This window comes from Carettochelys insculpta, chromosome 14, assembly GCF_033958435.1.
Source record: "Carettochelys insculpta isolate YL-2023 chromosome 14, ASM3395843v1, whole genome shotgun sequence".
NCBI lineage: Eukaryota > Metazoa > Chordata > Testudines > Carettochelyidae > Carettochelys > Carettochelys insculpta.
The window spans coordinates 45,541,157-45,567,183 of record NC_134150.1 but is presented as its reverse complement, the minus strand read 5'-3'; the positions used below and the strand labels follow the sequence as shown (position 1 = coordinate 45,567,183).

The 26,027-nt window shown below is 45.6% G+C and overlaps 1 protein-coding gene across 2 annotated transcripts in view; it reads right to left on the bottom strand.

The window, feature by feature from the left end:
* AP1G1 (adaptor related protein complex 1 subunit gamma 1) overlaps window positions 1–26,027 on the bottom strand; it is a 126,601-nt gene that overhangs the window by 89,542 nt on the left and 11,032 nt on the right. For both annotated transcript variants that reach the window (XM_075009218.1, XM_075009217.1), the window contains exons 2-3: window positions 20,432–20,635; window positions 9,512–9,636 (exon numbers count right to left, since the gene is read on the bottom strand). In XM_075009218.1, the coding sequence (XP_074865319.1) occupies window positions 9,512–9,636; window positions 20,432–20,632 (326 nt within the window). In that variant the 5' untranslated portion in view covers window positions 20,633–20,635. The remainder of the gene's footprint in view (window positions 1–9,511; window positions 9,637–20,431; window positions 20,636–26,027) is intronic.

Genomic DNA, 26,027 nt, shown 5'->3' with positions numbered 1-26,027 from the left:
TGGGTCTTCAACAGAGGGCATCTTTTTGCACACAAGATCTGATGGGAAACTGTTTAATCTTGCAAGGCTGAAAGCTAAATCTAAGGTGCGGGAAGTCCTCATCAGAGATATGCTGTTCGCAGATGACGCTGCTGTCATGTCACACACAGAAGACCAGCTTCAGAAGCTGCTGGATTGGTTCTCCAAAGTATGCAAGGACTTTGGGCTCTCCATCAGCCTAAAGAAGACAAAAGTACTTGCTCAGGACGTTGCTGTTTCTCCATCAATCAGCACTGACAACTATACATTAGTGGTTGTCCACGAGTTTGTTTACCTCGGGTCCACCATCACTGACACCCTGTCATTGCACACTGAGCTAAATAAGAGGATCGGTAAAGCAGCCACAACTCTGTCCAGACTCAGCAAGAGAGTGTTGAACATCATCAAGTTGTACACCCACACCAAAATGCAAGTCTACAGAGCCTGCATCCTCAGCACCCTTCTTTACGGCAGCAAGACTTGGACCCTGTACGCCCGCCAGGAAAAGAGGCTGAACGTCTTCCACTTGTGCTGCCTCAGGCGCATCCTTGGAATATCGTGGAAGGACAGAGTGTCCAACACTACTGGAATCCCAACTATGCACACCCTCCTCAGGCAGCGGTGGCTCTGCTGGCTTGGCCACATCCACAGGATGAATGATGGAAGGATCCCAAAAGACATCCTGTATGGTGAGCTAGCCTCTGGCAAAAGACCTCCTGGACGCTGGCAGACGATCGCAGCAGATGGAGGCAGGAACTATACAAGGGCCTTCAGAAGGAGAAGTTACTCACCTGTGTAGTAATGACGGTTCTTCGAGATGTGTCCCCGCGGGTGCTCCACCATAGGTGTCGGACTCGCCCCAGCGCCGCAGCTCGGAAAATCTTCAGCAGTCTCCGTTGGGTCACGCATGCGCCGATGCGTGTCGGCTCTTCGCGCGCTTACGGTCACATGCGCGATCCGGTCCCCGCCAGTTCCTGATCAACCGCTCCAGATGTCTCTGAAAAACACAACACAGAGCTCCAAAGTGGAGAGGAACGGGTGGGTAGTGGAGCACCCATGGGGACACATCTCGAAGAACCATCGTTACTACACAGGTGAGTAACTTCTCTTTCTTCTTCGAGTGGTCCCCGTGGGTGCTCCACCGTAGGCGACTACCCAGCAGTAACCCCCCCCCGAAAAAGGAGGTGGGCACCTGATTCATGCGCAGCTTGCCCTTGAAAAGACTGCTGTCGACAGGCGCATATCCTCGTCAAGCATCCTGTGTATGGCATAGTGCTTGGCGAAAGTGTCGTAGGAAGACCATGTCACCGCTCTGCAGATGTGTCTCAGTGCGATTCCCTTGAAAAAGGCCATCGACGCCGCCATCGCCCTAGTGGAGTGGGCCCTGGGCGGAACTGGCAGGAGTCTTGCGAAGCTTGTAGCACAGTCTTATGCATGACAGTGTGATCTGAAATCCTCTGCGAAGATAGGGCTTCCCCTTTTGACCTGGATGCAATGGACACCAGGAGTCTGTCCGTTTTCCGGAAAGGCTTAGTTCTATCGATGCAGAAGGCCAGCGCCCTTCTCATGTCTAATAAGTGCAACCATGCCTCTTTACTCGAATTGTGAGGCTTAGGATAAAACGAAGGCAATACTATGGGTTCGTTAATGTGAAAATCTGAAGAGACCTTTGGAACGAAGGCTGGGTGCAAAGGTAGGACCACGGCCTCCTTTGAGAATATCGTGCAGGGAGGTGTGGACATTACGGCTGTGAGCTCGCTCACCCTGCGAGCTGACGCGATTGCCAAGAGGAAAGTTGTTTTCATGGTAAGTAGCCGAAGGGGAACCGTAGCCAATGGCTCAAAGGGCGGTCCCGAGAGCATGTGGAGAACCAAGTCCAAACTCCATGACGGAAGTATCGGTTTCCGAGGGGGGTACAGGTTTACCAACCCCTTTAGGAAGCGCGTGACAACAGAATGGGCGAATATGGTTGATCCCTCCTCTTCATGTCGAAAAGCTGATATAGCCGCAAGATGAACCTTTGTGGAGGATAGAGAGCCCCTCTTGTTTCAGTTGTAGCAGGTAGTCCAGAATCATGGGTATAGGGGCATCCAGAGATGTCAACTGCTTGGAAGAGCACCAAGCAGAACAACGCGTCCATTTGTGCTCATAAGTCCTTCTGGTGGAAGTCCTCCGACTACACTCCAGGACTTGCTGCACTCCCTCTGAACATGTAGTCTCTAGGGCGCTGAGCCATGGATTAACCATGCTTGTAGCCGAAGTCCCTGCGGGTGCGGATGCAGTATTGACCCTCGAGCCTGTGAGAGAAGGTCCGGTACTGTTGGTAGGGGAAATGGCCGGTGCTGTGCCATGCGCAGAAGCAGTGGGAACCATTGTTGCCGATCCCAGGTCGGGACTCTGAGTATCATGCGTGCTCTCCCCCTTTTGGCTTTCTCCAAGACCTTGTGTATGAGTGTTGTGGGAGGGAACGCATAGAGTGGAGGGCCCTTCCATGGGATCATGAAGGCGTCCCCCAAGGATCCCTGTCCTATGCCCGCTCCGGAGCAGTATCGGTGACATTTCTTGCTGTCGTGAGTGGCGAACAAATCGATTTGGGGAAACCCCCATCTGCGGAACACTTGGTGAAGCAGGTCTGAACGGATCTGCCACTCGTGCGTGGGTGCAAAGTGTCTGCTGAGTTGGTCCGCCTTTACATTGTGGACACCCAGTAAGTATGAAGCTCTTAGGGTTATATTGTTGGCAATGCACCAGTTCCACAACTGGACTGCCTCCACACAGAGTGCACGAGATCTGGCCCCCCCTTGTCGATTTATATAAAACATGGTGGTGGTGTTGTTGGTATTTACGCCGACTACTTTCCCACGCAGATAATTCCGAAAATGCCCGCACGCATTGAACACTGCTCTGAGTTCTAGTACGTTTATATGCAGTGTCTTCTCTACAGGGGACCATAAACCTTGAGTGGCTTTGTTGTCCATGTGTGCCCCCGATCCCGTATGGGATGCATCTGTTGTAATGAAAACAGTAATTTGTGGTTGGCGGAAAGGCACCCCTGTTAGTAGATTCTTGGGGTTTGCCCACCACGTTAGTGACCTTCGCGTCTCCGTTGTGAGTGATGCCATCCTGTGAACGGTATGGGCTGATGGTTTGTATACAGTCACCAGCCAATGCTGCAATCCTCGCATGTGTAGTCTGGCATTTTGTACCACAAACATGGTGGTCGCCATGTGCCCCGGTAACTGTAAGCACGTTAGGACTGAAACAATGGGGCTGTATGTTATTAGTTGTACTAGAGATTCGATGGCACGAAAACGGGCATCGGGCAAATATACCCTTGACGTAACAGAGTCTATCCGAGCTCCTATAAATTCTATATTTTGTGTGGGCTCGGTCTTTGACTTTGAGAAGTTGATGATGAGGCCCAGTGAGGTAAATGTGTTTGTGGTGACGTGTATCATCTGCAATACCTCCGCCTGGGAAGTTCCCTTTAGTAGGCAATCGTCCAGGTACGGGAAGATGAAGATGCCTTGTCTGTGAAGGTATGCTGACACGATTGCTAGGGTCTTGGTAAAAACTCTGGGTGCCGAAGAGAGACCGAATGGAAGGACTCTGTACTGAAAATGATCTGTGCCTACAATGAACCGGAGGAAGCGCCTGTGCGCTGGATGAATTGTGAGATGAAAATACGCATCCTGTATGTCGAGGGCTGCAAACCAATCTCCATCGTCTAGTGCCATGATTATGGAAGCCATCGTAGTCATTTTGAAGCATTGTTTGCGCAGGAATTGGTTGAGGGCCCGTAGGTCCAAAATGAGTCTCCAACCTCCTGTATTCTTCTCTGTCAGGAAGTACCAGGAGTAGAAACCTTTGCCCTGAAATTGCTCCGGTACTCTCTCCACTGCCCCTATGAACAGGAGGTGGTCCACCTCCCGTTTTAGTTCCGTGAGGTGAGAGGGGTCCAGTGGGAGGATTTGGTGGTGGTAACGATTGAAAGGGGATTGCGTACCCCGTGGCTATAATCTCCAATACCCACTTGTCCGAGGTGACGCTTTTCCATTGGGGGTAGAATGGCTTGAGCCGATGATGAAATGTGTGTTGAGATTGGCACTGAGAGACGGTCTTGATTTCGTGACCCTTGACATATCCGTCAAACCTGCTGCCTTATATTCTGCCCGGAAGAGGCGTGGCCTTGTTGTGGTCGACGTCTAGGGGCCTTGTACTGTGGTGGCTGTTGATGACGCCCCGGTCATACCCCCGTTGAAAATGGGTACGTTGTGGTTGGTAACTATAACGCCGTTGTTGAGGATAAAACTTCTCCCTTCTGTATGGTGGGGTATATATCCCCAAAGTCCAAAGTGTCGCTCTGGAGTCTTTACTAGAGTGCAAGACTGAGTCAGTTGATTGAGCGAATAATTTCATTTTGTCAAAGGGAAGGTCTGCTATTTTCACTTGCAGCTCCTTGGGAATGCCTGACATGTGGAGCCATGACTCCCTGCACATTACCACCGCAGTGGCTACGGCACGAGCCGCTGTGTCCGCTACGTCTAAGGCAATCTGGACTCCTGCTCGAGAAGCCGCGTATCCTTCTTGTACGATTGCCTTAAGAACCGGCTTCTTATCCTCCGGGAGAAAGTCCATGAGAGCAGTAAGCTTAGAATAATTGTCGAAATTGTGGTTCGACAAATGGGCTGCATAGTTAGCCATCCGCAGCAGCAGGGTAGATGATGAGTAAGCCTTTCTACCGAGGAGGTCCAGTTTCTTTATATCCTTGTCCAGTCCCCCGGATTTATACTGGGATGTTTTGGCTCTATGTTGAGAGGATTCAACCACTAGCGAATTTGGCTGTGGATGACTGAACAAAAACTCCATGCCTTTGGCAGGGATGAAATACTTTTTATCTGCTCTTTTGTTGGTAGGAGGAGTGGAGGCTGGAGTCTGCCATATGTTAGTGGCTGCCTCCATAATTGTATTGTCCAATGGTATGGCTATGTTAGAAGAAGAAGGGGGCCTGAGGTTTTTAAGGAGCTTGTGGTGTTTTTCCTGTACCTCCGCCACTTGAATGTCCTGAGATTGGGCCACCCTTTTGAACAGCTCTTGGAATTGGTTTAGGTCATCTGGGGGAGAGATGTCCCCAGGAACAACTGCTTCGTCTGGGGAGGATGAGGAGGCATCACTGTGGTATCTTTCCTCCAGTTCCTCGGGATCCTGGCTGTATTCATATGGTTGCTGTTTTGAGGTTTCGAAATGAGGTTCAAAATCCTTTGAACCAGTCTCTGATTGGGAAACTTGTGTTGTTCCCCCAGGTTGAGCCTGTGCACTGTGACATTGATGAGGGGTTGATGGGGATCTACGACGAAATGCCGAACTCCTGTGTTGATGTCCTGGATAATGGTGGCGGCCATAGCAACAAGGGCAGGGTCCCGGTGATGGGGACCTAGACCACGACCCGAAAGCATAAGGATGATGCAAGGAATGACGTGATCGTCGAGACGACACTGACGTAGGGGGAGATCCTCTGTGATGATACTCATTAGGGGTCTCTGCTGGAAGATGGTGAAAAGCATGCATATCCAGGAGATGGTCGTTGAAGAAAAGGAGATGGAAGCCTGTGGCAGGCTGAAGGCGTTGCTGCTCGCTGAATCTCCGGGGGGATCGCGGTGATAATGGCAGCGCAATTACCTCGGGGGAGGGACTGCAGTGCCGGGTCTTTGCTTTGGCTTTTGCTCGCTCAGGTACCACCGGAAGTCTGATCGGTGCCAGGGGGCTCGGCACCGTAGTCGGTGCCGTGCTGAGTTCCGCTGCCCCCGGTGCCGTGCTCAGTGCTGTCATCCTCAGTGCCGCTTGGGGCGTTTTGTCCGGTCCCGTAGGGCTCCGTGCCGGGTGCTGATGCTCCGGTGCCGTCGGAGCCAAAAAGCTCGGTGCCGTCTCCTTAAGAGTCGCAGGCCCCTGTACAGGTACATGTGCCGCAGCCTTCCCAGCAGAAGAGGCCAGAGGGCCCGGGCCCCTTGCTTCATTCGTCCTGCTCCCAGAGGTGACGGGCAGGGATTGAGCTGCAGAAGCCTCTCTCTTCTGCACAGAAGAGATCAAAGAGGCAGCCTTCCTCTTGTGCAAACCTGAAGAGCCCTCCTTATGGGGCTTTTCCGACATGGCAGGCTGAAAGGCTTTGTCAAAGAGAAGCAATTTGAGCCTCATCTCTCTGTGTTTCCGAGCTCTAGTTGTTAATTTAGAGCAATGAGAACACTTCTGGGGGACGTGGGTCTCCCCAAGGCACCGGATACATTTACTGTGGCCGTCCGAGGCAGGCATGGCCTCCCGGCAGGATTCACACTTTTTAAAACTGGGAGACGACATTGTTAGACTTTAAGTCCTTGAATCCTTAAGTGCTAACAGCGCACTTAACAGTCTATTTACCAAACAATAGCAACCGATAACCGTTGAAGGCTTGTCAAAAATAGCAGGCCCGCCCGAAGGCGGCAGCTCTGATCCTTAACACAGTCTTTTGCTTTTAGAAAAAAACTATATACACAGTAGAACTAATATTATAATAACTAAGTGACTATTAACTATAACTATAACTAGTAAAAACGAATAAAAACGGAGTTTATCTGTCTCAGGCATTGGAGCCAGAGAGGATTCCGTCTGCAGCCGTTGGCGGTTGAGAAGGAACTGCCGGGGACGGGATTGCGCACGTGACCATAAGCGCGCAAAGAGCCGACGCGCATCGGTGCATGTGCAACCCGACGGAGACTGCTGAAGATTTTCCGAGCTGCGGTGCCGGGGCGAGCCCGACACCTACGGTGGAGCACCCATGGGGACCACTCAAAGAAGAAGGGTGAGTTGAGGATCAGACAGCTAGCAAAGGAAAAGCGAGCCCACAAAAAGCACAGCAAGGACCTGCCAGACACCCATTAGATATGCAACAGATGCAGCAAGGACTGTCACACTCATGTGGGTCTTCACAGTCACAGCCGACGCTGCAAATGAGGATGCCAAACGGAACTACGAAGGGCGCGATCCATAGTCTACATAGACTGAAGGATTCTAACTTTAACTACCTAACTAACTCAGCATTGAATGAGGGGTCAGTGCCAGTGTCAATGTTGTGCCGAAATCGGCACCAGCATCACCTCCACATGCACTGGGTATTCCTCCGTCTCCGTGTTACGGCACCAGTCTTCCATAGATGGAGAAGGACTCAGTACCATCACCTGGAGTAGACATTGAGCCGCTTGAAACACTTCCGGCATTGAGGGCAAGTCCAGAGAATGTGGGCTCCCACTAGCACTGGCTTCAACGTATGTGCCTCCTGCCCCTTGGCAGGGCATGGTGGAGCTGTGGACTTGTGGTCGCCGTGCTTTGACGTTGGCAATCCATGCTTCTTGTACCTCTTCTTCTCTGGCACTGGAGACTGACTCCGATGGTGCTGCACGGGCAACAGCGCCTGCACCTGCTCCCAGTGCCAGGACTCCTTAGTCGGCACCGTAGTGGACGGTGCTGGTGCACTCTGCACTGAAAAGGCTCCACTTCCAGCTCCTGCTGGTGACTGACTCCTGGGGCTGAAGTGCCGCTTCCACTAGGAGGACTTTTGAGGCACTGGGCCCTACCTTAGGCATACATTTGCTACAGAGCAAGTCTTAAGGCCTGGAGAACCAGACATCCCCTGGTGACAAGGAAGCCCCATCTTGGCTCTCAAAATGTGAGAAAGTTAACTACCTAACAATAAAACTATTTACACGTATTTAAGAACTACTTACACTATAAAAACAGGCTACTAGCTACTAAACTGACTAGAGAATCACCAGAGCGGCAGGGTGGTGAGAAGAAACTCAGCAGGGGTAGACTGGGAGGTGCATACATTGGTCACCATATTGGTGCCACTCCAAGGGGCACCACACTGACCCTATGGCTACTGGCTAAGGCAAAAAGCTTTTGATGACTGGGTGTGCACCAGTACACACCCAACCTGGGATGCACAAGAAGAAGAAATTAGCCTTCTCTGGAGATATTACAAGTGGAAGGAAGCTAGCCTCATTCTCAGTGAAGAATTTCAGTTCAAAATCCTTTGTTCTCCCCACCACTTCGTCCAATAAAGATATTCAGAACAAGACGTAGGAAACCAATTTGCTCCCCCATTGATGGGGTCCCTTTTGTGGGGACAAGCAGAGACAAGGGAAAAGGCAGTCAGTGGGAGCTGGGAGACAAATTTATTTTTTAGATTAGACTTCTCAGATGTTATTCAATCAGTACATACAGAACAGTAACAGAGTAAGCCGTGCTAGTCTATATACTATCAAAACAAAAAGCAGCCAAGTAGCACTTTAAAGACTAGCAAAATAGTTTATTAGGTGAGCTTTCGTGGGACTCGTAGAGAATTTCGTAGAAGTGTGTCTGTCCCACGAAAGCTCACCTAATAAACTATTTTGCTAGTCTTTAAAGTGCTACTTGACTGCTTTTTGGTTTTACATACAGAACAATGTGAGTTTATTTGCAAAATCTAAGTAAAAAATTTCACTCTCTCAGCTCCCCTGTCTGGCTTCTTCCCTCTCCAACAACCAAAAGGAGGCCTGATCAAGAAGAAAACACTGATTTTTTTTTTTTTTTTTAAAACAACTTGCTCTCCATTCCCACCCACAACTTAAACAGCATCCTTATGGAAGCCTCACAGTTTTCTGTTTCTGATCACAGCTCTGGGAGATTCCAAACTAACTGCGCAATACATTGCAGAAAACTGTTGCCAGCTAGCACCCCATTGCACCACCATAACCAACCAGCCCAAAAACTCTTAGAACAGACTGTAGCTAGCTTCAGACCCTAGAATCACATGACTCATAAGAGCCCACCTACCTTATAAATATGATTGAGTCAGAGGACCAGTACAAGATCACTACAGCACTGTTCAGCACTTAGACTAAAGTCCAGTCTACACTGCATACTGCAGCTGTGTTATAACCAGATCTTCTAAATTCAGTTAAATATATGGTGTGGATGAGCCTCAAGTGACTTTTGCCTCCCTTAACTATTCAACCAGGGCTTGCTCTGTTGCTAGGTGAGACAGTAACTGCCACCATGGTATCTCTAGAAGCTGCTCCACTAGCCACAGGAAACCCATTACAACCTTATTAGCTTCCTTTTCTTTTAAGGAAAGTTTTAATGACAGGTATTGCAGTCTCTCAGCCACCAAATAGACAGCATCCCCAAGTGATTTCCTGAGACATGGAAGTTCCATGAGTAAACATCACCGTTATACACACCAAGCTGTAAAACCCTTTTAGGTAAATAGCTGTTTGTAACTTAGCAACAATCCAACGTGCAAGGTGACTACAGGATGTCCTGGGCACTAAAGTAACTAAAGATTTCTAGATGGAAAACATCCCCATTTTCACATTAAACGCCAGTGGGGAAATAAGGCATCCCAAAATTTACTGTCAGGAACCTGTGTGGTCCTGAAATCTCCATGCACATTTGCTGATGGGAAAGGAGAAGATAGTCTTACTTCTTGATGCAGTTGGTCATGAGAAGGTGGACATCCTGTCTTTCATCCAGTAGCAACATGGCACCTAAGTACCCAATGCGCTTGTCTGTGAATTTCTGAGAGGCAATCAGTTTGAGGCACTCCAACTGCAAAACAAAAATAAATACATCAGCATAAATCATACTCCTGTGCAGTGAGCAGTAATAGTCTGCACTTCGGTAATACTTTCCATCCACATATATCAAAGCGCTTCACAGTGTTAAGTATCACCCTCATTTCCTTGTTTTAAAGATAAGCCATAAGAACAACCTGTGACCTGCCCATAGTCTCAGCAAGTCAGAAGAGAAACCAGGAACAATACTTGAGTCTCTTGATGCAGCTATCGGACCAGGCTGCCTCTCTCAGTGGTCCCTGTAAACTGTGAGCTTGTGCAGCTCTCAGGAGAGATTCAAATGCTGCCCAGCTGATTAGAATAATGTCCACAGCTAGGTTGTTTTTTCTATTGACAGGGCACATGTGCATATGCCTTGGTGTACATAAAATATTTATTCTGCATATGGATGGAAAAGATTAGAGGAACATTGCTCATGACTACGAAACTCTCAAAGTGTACTGGATATCCGCTGGCATGAACTAAGAGAAGGTGACACAGAAGTCATCAGTAAGTGGAAGACATCACTCACTGTCACTTAAAGTATACTATAGGCCTGCACAAGTCAGAAATCCATTCAAAATACCAGCCAGAGAAAATCCATTATGGATAGAGACAGAATATAAACTGACAAACCAATCTCATTACATAACTCCGTGCTGGATTCATACCCCAAAATTCCAGCATCCATGAAACATCACCTATTATAAATGCACTTATTAATTTAGAATATTTAAGGTACTTGACCAAACAAAAAAAGAGGAGATCTTGGTAATACTGAAGACAAAAACCAGTGTTTTCAAATGGAGATTCAGTAAGGAAGTTTTTAATGTTGGGCCAAATGAGTGGAAGGATTTAATTAAGATGAACAACCCCTAAAACAAACAGATGAAACTAATAAATTAAAAAGAGAAAAGCAAGCATAATGAGTTCATACAGATTGCTTAACTCTATTAACTTGTGAGGAAGAAAATAAAAGAATTCATGTTTTAGTAGGTTTTACGTCCTTTTGGAGTTTTGTATTTTTAAATCTTCTATATATGTTTATATTCATAAAAAAATTTGTAAGCCACTTCAACTATTTGAAAAGAGGCGGGGTAAAAATATTTTAAATAAATAAATAAAGCGATCAGTATCAGAAAATTGTAGACACACATTTGACGTTTCAGCGATCAAGATTACTACTGCATGTATAATCAGATAACTGGCATTAAAGAACAAACTGCATAAAGCTGTTCTGGAATAGAGATGGTAAATATGAAACAGCAGCAAAAGAAAGGAATAAAATAGGTAAATTGGTGATGGAATATCTTTTATTGGACCAACTCCTGTTGGTGAAACCAACAAGCTACACAAGTCCAGAACTGAAGAGCTGGTTTCTAGCTGAAAGCTTTTTCTCTTTTACCAACAGAAGCCAGTTCAATAAGAGATACATCTCACTCACTTGGTCTTTCTAATATCCTGGGACCAACTCCACTAGAACAATACTGCAAATAGAATCAGAACCAATACATGGAAGGGGGGCAGTGCAAAGAAGCCCTGAGGGTAGTGCAAGCCAAAAAGGGACTGGGGGCTAGTGCATGGAACAGGGGGAAGTGTAAGCCTCAAGGGGCCTTCATTATTTGATTAACCACTATCTATGCTTGTTTCTATTTCAACAAAACAAGTTATTTATCATAAAAATTAAAGTACCTTACATTTATATTTAAATTAAAAATTATACATGAGCAAATTATTTTACACATCATTATGAACAATTAATAAAATTATAAAACAATAAAAGTGAGTTAAATTCTCAGTTAAAATTTTAATATTTAAACAAGACCTGTAAAATATTATAAAATGTAACTAAAACATAATTTATAGTAATAAATAATTACGACTTCCCTATAGAAGTGCATTGCCTTTGGTGGCCCTGAAAGCTACCAGTTTTCATTTGTGTGGCCCTCGGTACGCTTTAAGTTTGACATGCCTAGAAAGATAGGTTACAAACCACAATTAATAGTTCTGTAATTGCACATCTGAGTTCTTTTAGAACTCTTGGGTGAATGTCATATAGTCCTTGTGACTTGTTATTGTTACATTTAGCAATTTCTTCCAAAACTTACTCTAATGACATCTCAAACTGGGACCAATTCCTCAGATTTATCACCTAAAAACAATGTCTAGAGCTTAGGAATCTCCCCTAACACCCTCAGTTGTGACGCTCGACTAAACCAAGGAATTTATTGAGTTTCTCTGCAGTGACGTTGTTGTCTTTGAGTGGTCTATTAGCATTTCAATTGTCCAATGGTCCCACTGTTTGTTTACTAGGCTTCCTGCTTCTGATGTACTTACACATTTTGCTATTATTTTTGAGCTTTTAGCTAGCTGTTCTTGAAACTCCTTCTTGGCTTTTCCGATTGGCCATGCCTACATTAGCCTCCTCCTTTTGGAAGGGGCATATTAATGAGGCAATTTGGAAGATGCTAATAAGGCACTGACATGAATATGCAGAGCTTCATTAGCATAATGATGGCCACAGGCAATTTGAAAGTGCCACTTTTGGAATGCACGCCACCCGTGTAGATGTGGGCCTTTCAAAAGGACCCCCCAGAGTTCAAAAGCCGCTTATTCTTAAAACCACAAAGGAAGAAGGAGCTTTCGAAGTCCAGGGGCTCCTTTCAAAAGGCCTCCGTCCACCCGGGCAGCGTGCATTCCGAAAGCGGCACTTTTGAATCATGCACAGCTGTCATTATGTTAATGAGGTGCTGCATATTCATATCAGCACCTTATTAGCATATCTGAACTGCCTCATTAACATGCCTCATCTGAAAGGAGGGGACTAGTGTAGACGTAGCTATTATGTTTTTACACTTGACCGTTTATGCTCCTTCCTATTTTCCTCACTGGGATCTAACTTCCACTTTTCAAACAATGACTTTTTAGCTCTCACTGGTTTTTCTACCTGATTGCTAAGCCACGGTGGCACTTTTTTGGTTCTCTAATTGTGTTTTTAATTTGGGTTATACATTTAAGTTGAGTCTCTATTATGGTGTCTTTGAGAAGCTTCCATACAGCTGCAAGGGTTTTACTTTTGGCATTGTACCTTTTAATTTCTGTTTATCTAACCTCCTCACTTTCTTGCAGTTCCCCTTTCTGAAATTAAGTGCTGCAGTTGTGAGCGGCTGAGATGTTTTCCCCACCACCTGGAGGTTAAATTTTAACCATATTATGGTCGCTATTTCCAAGAGATCAATTTACGGTTACCCGTTGGACCAGCTCGTGCACTCCACTCAAGGCTAAATCCACAGCGGCCCCTCCCCTGATGGGTTCCAGAAGCAGCTGTTCCAAGAAACAGCCATTTACGGCATCAAGGCATTTTATTTCTGCAACTCATTCTGAGGTGACATGTACCCAGTCAATATGGGGATGGTTGAAATCTTCCATTGTTATTGAGCTTATTTTGATAGTCTCTCTAATCTCCTTTAGCATGTCTTAGTCACTATCACTATCCTGGTCAGGTGGCCAAACAACATATCCCTACTGCTATATTCTTATTATTACAGCATGGAACTGCTCAATGGGGCTTCCTCCAAAATTAAGAGGACTTTAAGCACAGTCAGTCTTAGCTTGTTCGGTAATTTGATTCAGATCAATTATTTTGCGGGGTGGGGTGGGGTGGGGGGAGAGGAATTATTTAAATTGCCTTGATTTACATCAATCACCTTGCATCAACTGACATTACATACAATTAAGGGAAACAGTTTCTCCCCAATGTTTGGAGAGAATTGTTAAGACTCCTGGCAGTCACCCCATGCATTTCCCTGCCTACCAATCCCACACCAATGGACAAATAGAGCAGGTAAAACAAGTTCCCAAATAATATCTTTGTTGCCTCATCAACTACCATCAAGGGCCGTTTCTACACAATAAACGGCCCAAAATATGCTAATAAGGTGCAGATATAAATTTCCCATGCCTCATTAGCATAAGGTCACATGATTTGGATTCCAAAAGAAGCTCTCGTGGACTCCAAAACAGCATGTAGAAGAGCGGCCCCTGGGGATCTTCCGGGGGCCCCTTCTTCGCAAAAGTTTTCAGGAAGAAGTGGTCTCCGGAAGGAGGACTTCCTTCTGGAAGATCCCCCAGGGGCCACGCTTCTACATGCTGTTTTGGAGTCTGGAAGAGCTTTTTCCAGATCCCAAATCATGTGACCTTATGCTAATGAGGCAGAGGCATTTACGTCTGCACCTCATCAGCATATTTCAGGCTGTTTATTAGACCTTCCTTCCAGGTGGGCCTTCAAGGGCTGATTAGATTGGAGGCGAAGGCTCTGAGCTGGGCCTAACCAGCTAGCTAGCAAGTAAAGAAGGCAGCCCCAGCGAACCCTGTGAGCAGCGAACAGGAAGTTAGCCTGGGAGTTCGCCTTTGGGAGGAGCCTCATACCTGTGTTCGCCTTTCTTATATGGTGTTTCTCTTGTGCCCCTCAAGGCAGCACTAGAAACAAACAAGAAATCTCTGAAAAAGGAAAAAATGGACACTGACATGGCTAGTGAGAGGTCTGCTGTTGTGACCTGTATTCATGTGCCATGTTTGTCTTTCTCCCAAATGATAGAAAGGATTTTCTCTGTACCAAGTGTAAGCTGGTTGCCATTTTAGAAGAGAAGGTTAAAGGACTTGAGGCACATATATGAACCCTCAGGTCCATCAGAGAGGGTGAAGACTTTCTGGATAGAACACAGATAATACTGCAGGAACAACAGGCTACCCAAAACAAGGAGGAGAACTAGAAGCATGTTACCTCCAGGAGGAGAAAACCAGTTCCAGTCTCTCCAACTCCAGTGGAGTTAAGTAACCGCTTTCAGCCTCTCTCCACAGGTGATACGACAGAGATAATTGCGGCTGATACCTCCCAGGGATTGGATCTGAAAGAGTCCCCACAGTTTAGAAGGCATGGGATGCGCAGTCCTAGGGATGGGAGTTCTATGGCCACCACCCCCAAGAGAAAAAGACGAGTGGTGGGTGGTGGTTGGGGACTCCCTCCTAAGACGGATGGAGGCATCCATCTGCTGCCCGGACCTAGAATCCCAGCAAGTTTGCTGCTTGCCTGGAGCTAGAATTCGGGCTATTACTGAGTCGCTGCCAAAAATTCTTCAACCCCTTCCTACTTCTTCATGTAGGAACCAATGATACAGCTAAGAACAACTTTGATGAGATCACGGCAGACTACGTAACCCTTGGGAGAAAAATCAAGGAATACAGAACACAGGTGGTCTTCTCGTCTATCCTCCCTGTGGAAGGAAGGGGTACACGGAGGGATCGTCGAATCACAGGGGTAAATGCGTGGTTGCATAGGTGGTGTAGCAGGGAAGGATTTGGTTTCTTTGACCGTGGGATTCTGTTTCGTGAACAGGGATTGCTGAGAAGAGACGGGATCCACCTCACTAAAAGAGGAAAGAGCATCTTTGCGGGCAGGCTTGCAAACCTAGTGAGGAGGGCTTTAAACTAGGTTTGTCAGGGGAAGGTGACACAAGCCTGGAGATAAGTGGGGAAGGAGGAGGGAACAATCAAGTGGGTTTCCCGGGTGAAGAGGAGAAAGCGGGCCAATCGGCCCCTTCTTTAAGATGCTTGTACACTAATGCCAGAAGCCTGGGGAACAAACAGGAAGAACTAGAGGCCCTGGCACAGTTAAACAAGTATGAGGTGGCTGGAATAACAGAGACTTCGTGGGACGATTTGCATAACTGGAGCACGGTCATGGAACGTTATAAATTGTTTAGGAAGGACAGACAGGAGAAAAGGAGGAGGAGTTGCGCTCTCTGTGAGGGAGCAGTATGATTGCTCAGAGCTTCAGTATGACGAAGGAGAAAATCCAGTTGAGTGTCTTCGGGTTAAGCTTAGAGATGGAAGTAAGAGATGTGAGGTTGTAGCTGGGTGTCTATTATAGACTGCCAGATCAGGGAGAGGAGATAGATGAGGCTTTCTTCAGGCAGCTTAGTGAAGCTTCCAAATCACAGGCCCTGGTTCTCACGAGAGACTTCAATCATCCGGACATTTGTTGGGAGACCAATACAGCAGCACACAGACAATCCAGGAAGTTTTTGGAGAATTTTGGGGATAACTTCTTGGTACCAGTGCTGAAGGAACCGACCAGGGGCCGTGTGCAACTTGACCTGTTGCTCACAAACAGGGAAGAAATAGAAGTGGGAGAGAAATTGGGCTGCAGAACACCATGAGATCGTAGATTTCAGGATCTGGACGAAAGGAAGAAGAGTGAGCAGTAACATACAGACCCTTGATTTCAGAAGAGCAGACTTGATTCCCTAAGAGACTGGATGAGCAGGATCCCTTGAGAAACAAAGATGAAGGGGAAAAGAGTCGAAGAGAACTGGAAGTATTTTAAAGAAGTCTTACTGAAGGCACAGGAACAAACAATCCTGCTGCGTAGTAACAAATGCAAACATGGTAGGCAAACAGCTTGGCTTAACAGGGAAATCCTTAGCTTAAATTCGAAAAGGATGCATACAAGAAATGGAAACATGGACAATTGACTAAGGAGGAGTGTAAAGATACGGCTGGAGAATGCCAGGCATTAATCAGAAAAGCGAAAGCACAATTGGAACTGCAGCTGGCAAGGGATGTGAAGAGTAACAAGAAGGGTTTCTACAGGCATGTGAACAATAAACAGGTTATCAGAGAAGGTGTGGAGCCATTACTGGATGAGGGAGGTAACCTAGTGACAGATGATGCAGGAAAAGCTGAAGTACTCAATGCTTTTTTGCCTTAGTCTTCACAGACAAAGTCAACTTCCCCATGACGGTCCTAGATGATGTAGTATGGGAAGGTGGAGGGCAGCCATCTGTGAGGAAGGAACAAGTTCTGAGCTATCTAGAAAAACTAGATGTGCACAAGTCCATGGGTCTGGATTTAATGCACCCCAGGGTACTGAGGGAATTGGCAGAGGTCACGCTGAACCTTTGGCCATTATCCTTGAAGACTCTTGGAGATCGGGGGAGATACCGGATGACTGGAAGAAGGCAAACGTAGTGCCCATCTTTAAAAAATGAAAGAAGGACAATCCAGGGAACTATAGACTCGTCAGCCTTACCTCAATTCCTGGGAAAATAATCCTCAAGGAATCCATTTTGAAGCACTTGGAAGAGGGGAAAGTGATCAAAAGCAGCCAACACGGATTCACCAGGGGCAAGTCCTCCCTGACCAATCTGATTAGCTTCTATGACAAGGTAACAAGCTCTATGGACATGGGGAAGTCAGTGGATGGGATATACCTTGACTTCAGCAAGGCTTTCAATACAGTCTCCCACAACATTCTTGTCCATAAGTTAAGGAAATATGGATTGGCTCCTTGGACTATAAGATGCACAGAAAGCTGGCTTGATGGTTGGTCCCAATGGGTAGTGGTCAATGGCTCAATATCTGGGTGGCAGTCGGTTTCAAGCAGAGTGCCGCAAGGCTCGGTTCTGGGGCCGGTGTTATTCAACATCTTTATTAATAACCTGGATGAGGGACTTGATTGCAGCCTCAGCAAGTTTGCGGATGACACAAAACTAGGGGGAAGAGGTAGATACATTGGAGGGTTGAGAGAGAATCCAGAGGGACCTGGATAAATTGGAGGATTGGGCCAAAAGAAATCTGATGTGGTTCAACAAGGAGAAGTGTAGAGTCCTGCACCTGGGATGGAAGAATTCCAACCATTGTTACAGGCTGGTGACCGACTGGCTCAGCAGCAGTACAATGGAAAGAGACCTAGGAGTTATGGTGGATGAAAGGCTGGATATGAGTAAACAGTGTGCCCTTGTAGCCAAGAAAGCTAATGGCATACTGGGGTGCATTAGGAGGAGCATTTTGAGCAGATCTAGAGAAGTAGTTATTCTTCTTTATTTAGCACTGGTGAGGCCACATCTGGAATATTGTGTCCAGTTTTGGGCCCCCCAGTAAAAAAAAAAGGATGTGGATTTGCTGGAGCAGGTTCAGAAGAGGACAACAAAAATGATTAAGAATCTGGAGCACAAGACCTATGAGGATAGGCTGAGGGATTTGGGCTTGTTTAGTTTACAGAAGAGAAGACTTAGAAGTGATTTAATAGCAGCCTTCAACTTCCTGAAGGGGAGCTCTAAAAAGGAGGGTGAGAAACTGTTCTCAGTGGTGTCAGATGGCAGAAAAAGGAGTAATGGTGAGAAGTTGAAGAGGGAAAGGTGTAGGTTGGATATTAGGAAAAACTACTTCACCAGGCGGGTGGTGAAGCATTGGAATGTGTTGCCTAGAGAGGTGGTGGATTCTGCATCCTTTGAGGTTTTTAAGTCCCAGCTGGACAAGGTCCTGGCTGGGATGACTTAGTAGGGGTTGATCCTGCTTGAAGCAGGGGGCTGGACTAGATGACTTCCTGAGGTCCCTTCCAGCCCTGTGATTCTGTGATTCTATGCCACTTTCAAAGAAAGTGGCATGTGTAGAAATGGCAAAGATGTCGGGGTCTGATTCCTGACATTTGCTGAGTTTGCTTACAATTATTCTGATCATAAATCAACCTGCCAAATCCCCTTCTATTCCATTTATGGTTTCTGCCCCTATTACATCCTTCTGTACCACCAAGGTTCCATTCACTTGTACCCTTCAGCCTCCACTTTAGTTCAACACCTCCATTGTAGCCAAGAATTATAGTCAAGAAGTGGGGGGAGAGCATGGGGCAGAACAGGCAGTCAAGCACCCACTGGCACAGTAGAAAGTCAGCACTTCTGTCTCCCTTTCATAGATCCTATCCTGATTTCTTATAGTTAGAAATTGGTTTAACCTGGAACACAAGGTTAATAGATTTTGACATCAGAGTGGACTATACGATCATCTAACCTAAACTCCTGCATATAACAGACCAGAGAATTTCACCTACTTACTGCTGCATTGAGCCTTATAAAATTAATGTCCCTTTCAAAATTTCTTAAGTAAAACTCTGCTTATTCTTGATATCTATACAAATCTACCCAACTCCTTTTTTAATCTGGGTAAGTTCTCAGCCTGAACAATTTCCTGTGGCAGTGAATTCCAGAGTTTAACCAAAGTACTTGGTTACATGCAGTTGTAATATTATGAGGGTAGGAATGGGACAAGATGTAAATAAACTTGTTCTGATACAATGGCTACACCTGCTTGATATGTCCCTTTACCCTGTGAGAAGAAATGAACTACCCAGTTACACAATGGATAATTTTACGTATGATAAGACAGTCTGCCCTCACCCCCATGCAGCCTCCACTTGCCTAACAGTATCATTTGGTTTTGCTTGAATGTGTTTATTGTACCAGCAACATGAAAGTGTTTTCAAATTTGACCAAGGATGGATTTAACTCAGAAACATAAAGCAGCATCAACGGTTACACCAATATGCCTGGGTTTTTGAAATGTTACGTCACCAAGCATTATAGACCTAGGCTGAGCTACAACCAAGACGAAGTTCCAGGGTATGATGATTTTGTCACAATGACTAAGCAACAGCCCCAACCCCCAGAGGTATGAAAAATACCCGCAAAGTTACTTTAGTCAAAGTACTGCTGGAGGGGTGGAGAATGTACTGAAGTACAAATCACCAGTGTTCCCTCTGGAAACCTACTTGCGTAAAAGTATACATTACATCTTTATTGTATTCAAATATCCAGAAGTGAAAGCAGCTGCACTTTTACTCAAGTAACTTTTTAGGTACTTCTTCCACCTCTGCAACCCGAAATGCTTTGCAGAATGAGAACTTCCCCCTGCCATTCTCTCTCAGGTCTTGTCTGCACTTACTGGTAGATGGTTGTCCCAGGGGTTGATTTAGCAGTCACGTTAGCTAAAATAAAAGGATGACCATATTTTTATAGCAGGGCACAACCACATCTCTACCTGCCTAGGGTTATGTAACTTCTTATATTAGCAGAGGAGACCCTATTTGTTGATTAGGAGGTTTCATATCTCTTCCACTGGTACTTGCCAGTGCCATCATAAGAAAAAAAAAATATTGGTCTCAATGGACTGCTGGTCTGATCCAGGATGGATGTTCCGAAGTTCCTAAGTTCCCCTTCCATGGAATACAGTTTGAGAACCACTGCTGTACAGCAATCATCATACCCAATTACCAGATAATACTGTGCTTGGACATTTTCATGGAATTAAGAACTTTTTATACAAGCTTTGATTAAGGGTGGACAGATTCCAGTTAGACTGTACACCACTAATGTGAACAGGACAAACTTGCCTCAATGAAGAATACAAACCAAGAAAGACTCCAAAATCTACTAAATCATCCTGAGCAGAAGACAATAGATATTACAGCTAGGGATGTAAATGTCCATCAAAACAGTCAGCGGACTAAACAGTTAAAATTATACCATTTAATCAGCTAATTGTTGCTGGGCCAATGCAGGACAGCTGCTGCTGGGGTCCTGTCAGGACTCCAGTCTCATTGCCTCTGTAAGGCAAGGGTCCGGCCTGCAAAGCGTGGATGAGGTTGAGGATGCTCCAGCATGACCAGGGCTCACCATCCCCTCCAGTGCAACCAGGGCCCTATCAGCCAACACAGCACTGGCCAAATCCACACATGCACGCTGTATGATTGAAGCCCCACCTGCCACCTTAGCCAATTTGATGTGGATTTGGCCACTGTCATACTGGCTGGCCAATCAGGGCTGAATACGTGATGGGGATTGGACAAGATCCAGTTAATTGCTTACTTGGTAAGCGTCCCAGTAAGCTCAATGCTTCTCTGTTAACTGGTTAAATTTTTACATCCCTAATTGCAGTTAAGTTCCAGTCAACCCTACCTGTCCAAAATGTGCAGGATAGCCCAACATGTGCATGTACAGCAGTTTTGCCACATTCCGGCAGCGGTATGTATTATCCTCTTCTCTGAAAGATGACCGGATGGCAGCACATTCTTTCTGAATCATTTCACGCTCTTCCGCTTGGGTTCGTGCTGTCCGGATGGTCCGAATCAGCTCCCGCAGTCTGATCGGGGCTGGCATCCTCTGGGAAAGGGGAGAAAAAGAAAAGAAATGCATGTGTAAAACCTCTGGACAAAAGAAAGTTTCACAGCCTTCTCAGTTTTCAATATGGAACGTGTTTTTCCTCCTGGCCCTACAGCTCTAGAGTAGATCAGAAAAGCACGCCACTAACGTTAACCAAGAAAAACACTTCACAACTAAGGCAACTCACTGTGTCCTTCTCAAAGGGAGAGATCTCAAACCTGCTGGTCTCCTTTTCAAAGGCATACGAACAAACACCACAATAAATACCATGGTAGATCAAATGCTATAAATTAGGAAGGCCACTAATCCAAATAGCTGTGATGGGAGAAACCATGAGAAAATGCATGTGGAAACAGTCGTGCAAGGAATGATCTAGTGATCCCAGGCACTCAATTTTTTCTAGACAAGTCACATACAAATATACAGGTGATCGCAAGTTTCAAGGCTCTTCTCTCTTTGAAAAGGATAGATCATTCTCAAAAACTCTGTGAAACTAGCAAAGTCAGGCATTCAGGAGAGCCAAGTGTTAAGGTTACCACTGCAACCTTAGTTCTATGTTTTCTCTAAGTAGTATGATACAATCTTTAAGTGCTTGATTGCATACTATTTTTTCTACACCTCCTGTACCAAACTCAGGTAATAACATGGACCATGTGCAGCACAGGGAAGGAACTGGTCATCTCTCTTTATCCTCATCATTCAGTGTGCAACCCCTAAGACTTATTTCTGCATACTATTTAACCCTTGCACTCTCCACTGAATTACTATTTTTTCCCACAAGTTTACCATGGTGCTCATCACCACTGTATCTGAGTTTCTCCAAAAAGTGACTACTATAACTCCCTTCAGGGGAGACAGAATATAATCTCCATTCTTAAAAAAAAAGAGGACAATGCAATGCAATTAGAAAACCAGTGGCAAACTTCCCGACTCCTCTGGCCCACACGCAAAATCACTGGCAAACTTCCTGATTCCCCACTCTCTGGTCCTCTGGCCCACACGCACCGAGTATCTAAAGCCCCTGATTAATTCAGTTGTAGCTGAGAGTACTGAGAAACCAAAGCCTAGCTGACTCAAACTAGGCACTAAGAAGATCAGGAACATACACTTAGCAGATACCTGTCAGAATGTTGCATTCAGCAACATTCCCAGTATCACATAGCAGAGCTAGAGATAGAACCCAGTTCTCTTAGATGTCATTTCAACTGTTTTACATGCCAGACCATCCTCCCTCTTCCCGCAGTCCCTTCCTTCATCCTCTATACATCTTTCAACTTCTACAGCAAGTGAGACAAGGAACCCACAGAGAACAACCTCATCCATTAGACAACCTTGATTCATTCTCAGAGCGCTGTACTTTCTATGCACCAAGTGAGAGAGTCCCGTGGGACAAACAAAAGTCTTGGTATATTTACTAATGCTACAGCAGCACAGCTGCTGCTACACCACTGTAGTGCTTCACTGTAGAAACTACTTACACCCACAGAAGAGGTGCTCCCCTCTGGGGAGTCTGATTAGCTATGCAAGAGGCTGTAGCTATGTTACCTTACCACTGGCATCCTAATCCTTCTGTCCACTACTACTACTACTTTCTACACCTGGGGTTGGGTCAGCACAGCTCGCTCTCGCTCTTGCTCTCTCCTCACCTCCCTCCCTTCCTCCCTCTTGTGGATTTTTTCACGTCTGACAGATGTAGCTATGCCAGCATGAGCAGCCCTAACAAAATGCAGATATACGTGGGGTGGAATTAAACTTGCACAGGCACCCTTCATAGCATTAACATTTTTCATACCGTTTGTTAACGCAGCTATACATATATAACAGTCATGCTAAGACGTAATGGACAAAAATCGACAGATGAGTTCTCCTGCATACATAACTGCAACAAACCAGAAAGTATAATGTTAAAGAAGCTAGCAATCCAAGAATAGACAGACAGCCTTTAGACAGATGTTGGATGGACTAAAGGCACTGATGGTCAACCTAGGCTTATGACTGTGCCACTTGAGCATCTCTCCTTCATCTCAGTGGTCTGCAAGACTGTCCTAACCAAGATGTTCTCCCAGAAAAGTAATTTTGCTAACTGCGCTTCAGTACCTAAAATTGTGGAGTGTGCCAAATGAATTCTACAAGGGCTTTGACTGGATGCAGATGTTAGCAAAACTGGTAAGAACAAAACTACGCAAACAGAAATGAGCAGAACCTGGCAACACCTTTCATGGGCAACAGTAAACAAAATAAAAAAGCAGTCAAATAGCACTTTAAAGACTAACAAAATAATTTATTAGGTGAGCTTTCGAGGGACAGACCCACCTCTTCAGACCACAGCCATACCAGAACAGACTCAATATTTAAGGCATAGAAAATCAAAACAGTAATCAAAGTTGACAAATCAGAAAAAAAAATTATCAAGCTGAGCAAATCAGAGAGCGGAGGGGCAAGGGGAGTCAAGAATTAGATTAAGCCAAGTATGCCAAAGAGCATAGTATAATGTCCCAGAAAATTTGCAGCCTGGTTCAAACCATGTGTTAATGTGTTGAATTTGAATATGAAAGAGTTCAGCAGCTTCTCTTTGTAAAGCAGACTGGAAATTCTTCTTCAATAAAACACAGACTCTTAGGTCATTAACAGAATGGCCCACTCCATTAAAATGTAGACTAACTGGTTTGTGGATCAGAAATGTTTTGATGTCTGTTTTGTGCCCATTAACTCTTTGTCTTGGTTCTCTATGCCTTAAATATTGAGTCTGTTCTGGTCTGGCTATGGTCTGAAGAAGTGGGTGTATCCCATGAAAGCTCACCTAATAAATTATTTTGCTAGTCTTTAAAGTGCTATGTGACTGCTTTTTTGTTTTGATAGTACAGAGACTAACACAGGTCCTTCTCTGTTACTAGTAAACAAAATGTTTCATGGGCCACAGGTTGCCTGTCAGTGGACTATGAGAATACCTTCCAGTTTTTCTTCAGCTATGAAACATAGCAACAAGCTTCAAATGGATGTTGTACTACCTCTTTTCTAGGCACCCCAGAATTCAGTTAACTACACTGCCTGTAACGGGTTAAACTCAGAGAGAGAGTGGGTATCTGAGAATCTTCAGAAAGTGTTGGCAAGGAGCAAGGTGAGCCAATGGGGGGAGAGTGTGATTTTTGAACTGAAAAAGTGACTTGCCTATGGCAGTGTTTTGTGTGGTTACAGGAGGCATCCAGAGATGGGTTAAGTCTGGAACCAGGCATGGAATTTTTCAGCAATATCCATATCTAGAGAGAAATCTTAGAACGACAGTTATGTGAGTAGAAAGGGGATATTCAGAAGTGAGGCAATCAGATCATTTTTTTTAAATTCTGGGTTTCATTTGCGGGACTTTTCAGAGTGATGTACACAGTAACTTTTACAATGAATGCCCGGGAAGCAATTCTCTTCGTTTTACTCTACATTTTTTAGTTGCTCTGTAGCAACCAAATATACTTACCAAGCATGTCGTCTTTGTTTTGGTAATAAAAGTCACATCAGACTATGATCCAGTTCCTGTGTCATAGAAGGTAGGAGGTTCTGTGTGCATGTGACTGACTGAAAGAGAGGAGAGATTTTGCTGCGGGTGGGGGCAGCATGCAGGATCTGACTGGGATGCACTTCCCTACAACAGCTCCTGGCCAGCAGCATTCTAAGGTAGGCTTTCCTGCCTGATGGCACCCCATGACTGTTCCATGTGGCTCCTGGCACTGGGTGGGGAGATGGCTTTCTGCCCTGCCCTGCTCCCACCCCCAGCAAACTCTCTCAACCCTTAGCTGCTAGAAACCAGACAATGGGAACAGATATTTTGCTGGAGTTGGAAGAAGCATGAAAGCTCTCTTCTCTGCATAGCACAGAGAGCTACAGGGCACAACCAGCTGCTTTGAGCATGGCTGCACCCTGCTTGCAGGGGCAGGCTGAATTAAGAGGCTTGGTGGGTCAGATCAACAGTTGTGGTGAGCCATACATTGGCCACCCTTGTACTAGGCATTTGTACAAGGAAGACTTTACCTGAAGCAGGGATCTGTCTGCAAACTCGTGCTAATGTGCAGGTTTAAGTAAATGGAGCACATGTAAATAATTAGTGAGACTACTCCCTTTGAGTTTTTAAGTTGGTGAAACACAAATTACAAAATGAAACCAGGAGGACTAAGAGGGTTCTGTTGCACTTTCATAGAAACACATTTAAAATACCCATATCAGTATTCTTAAAACCTGAGCATGTGGGCGGCCACACAGGTAAGATTCAAATGCTGCCCAGGTGATTAGAAGAACACCCACACTCAGCAGCACGCCTTTCTACTGCTGATGCACATCCACACAGAGCTGAAAGTGGTGGCTAGAGTGGTTGCACTGGGGAATTGTGGGACACCTACAAGAGGCCAAGAATGTTCAATTTCACAATACTCCATCTGCACTACCCTAAGGTCAAGCATACAGGGTCAAATTTAGCATTACTGCTCATGAAAAGCACAAGTACAAAAATCAGCCTTAGGAGCCCTTAAAATCAGCAGTATGGACCCTGTAGTGTGGACTGATGGCTTAGAAATTTGACCTAAATCACCTAAATTCAACCTAATCTCGCAGTGTCAGCCAAGCCTTGGGCTTCACTCCTAGGTGGTAGGGCTCAGGACCCCACACTTCAGCACTGTGTGATATGGCTTTGGTTTTCTGCCTTGGACCAAAGAGACAAACTGCAGCCCTGCTTGCTTGACCCACTTAAGCCTGCTGGCGGCCCCCCAGTTAATCACCACTGCCATAGGGCTTACGTCAGCACAGTTAGTAAGATGCAGTATCAGTGCAGAAACCATGGGTCACTTACACTGACTGTTGTATGTCACTGTCAATTTCACGGTTCCACTGGAGCGATTACTGCAATGGCTGCAAGTCAACCTAACAGAGGCATACTTAAAACTATAACCGAGATATGTCCTAACATAAATTACCTAAATCTGCAAAGGGAACAGAGACAAAATGAACTGATGCATTCTGAAATTTGCCTAGATCACCTCAGTTAACATCTGATACCTGCAAAAAAGCCAGTCTTTAATAACCAGTAAATTCAGATGTCCATTTTACATCTTATCTACAAGACTGGCATTCCAAACTCACAGGATCCCAATACCGCGGCACTAGTTCAGTACTGACACAGAAAAGAACGACAAATTACCAACACCATTTTCAACAGAACCCTAACAATACACTGATGCTGTAAGAGAGACTTTTGGAAACGAGACAACCTCAGAACACTCATGCTAAAGGACTAAAAATATCAGTTCTGATGTACATAGGCCTGGGCTAAAACCCTGCCTCCAAAACCCAGTGAAGAAAGTGGGTCTCTGAACCCAGCCTAGAACAAAAGTCTACAGCGATTTTTTTTTTT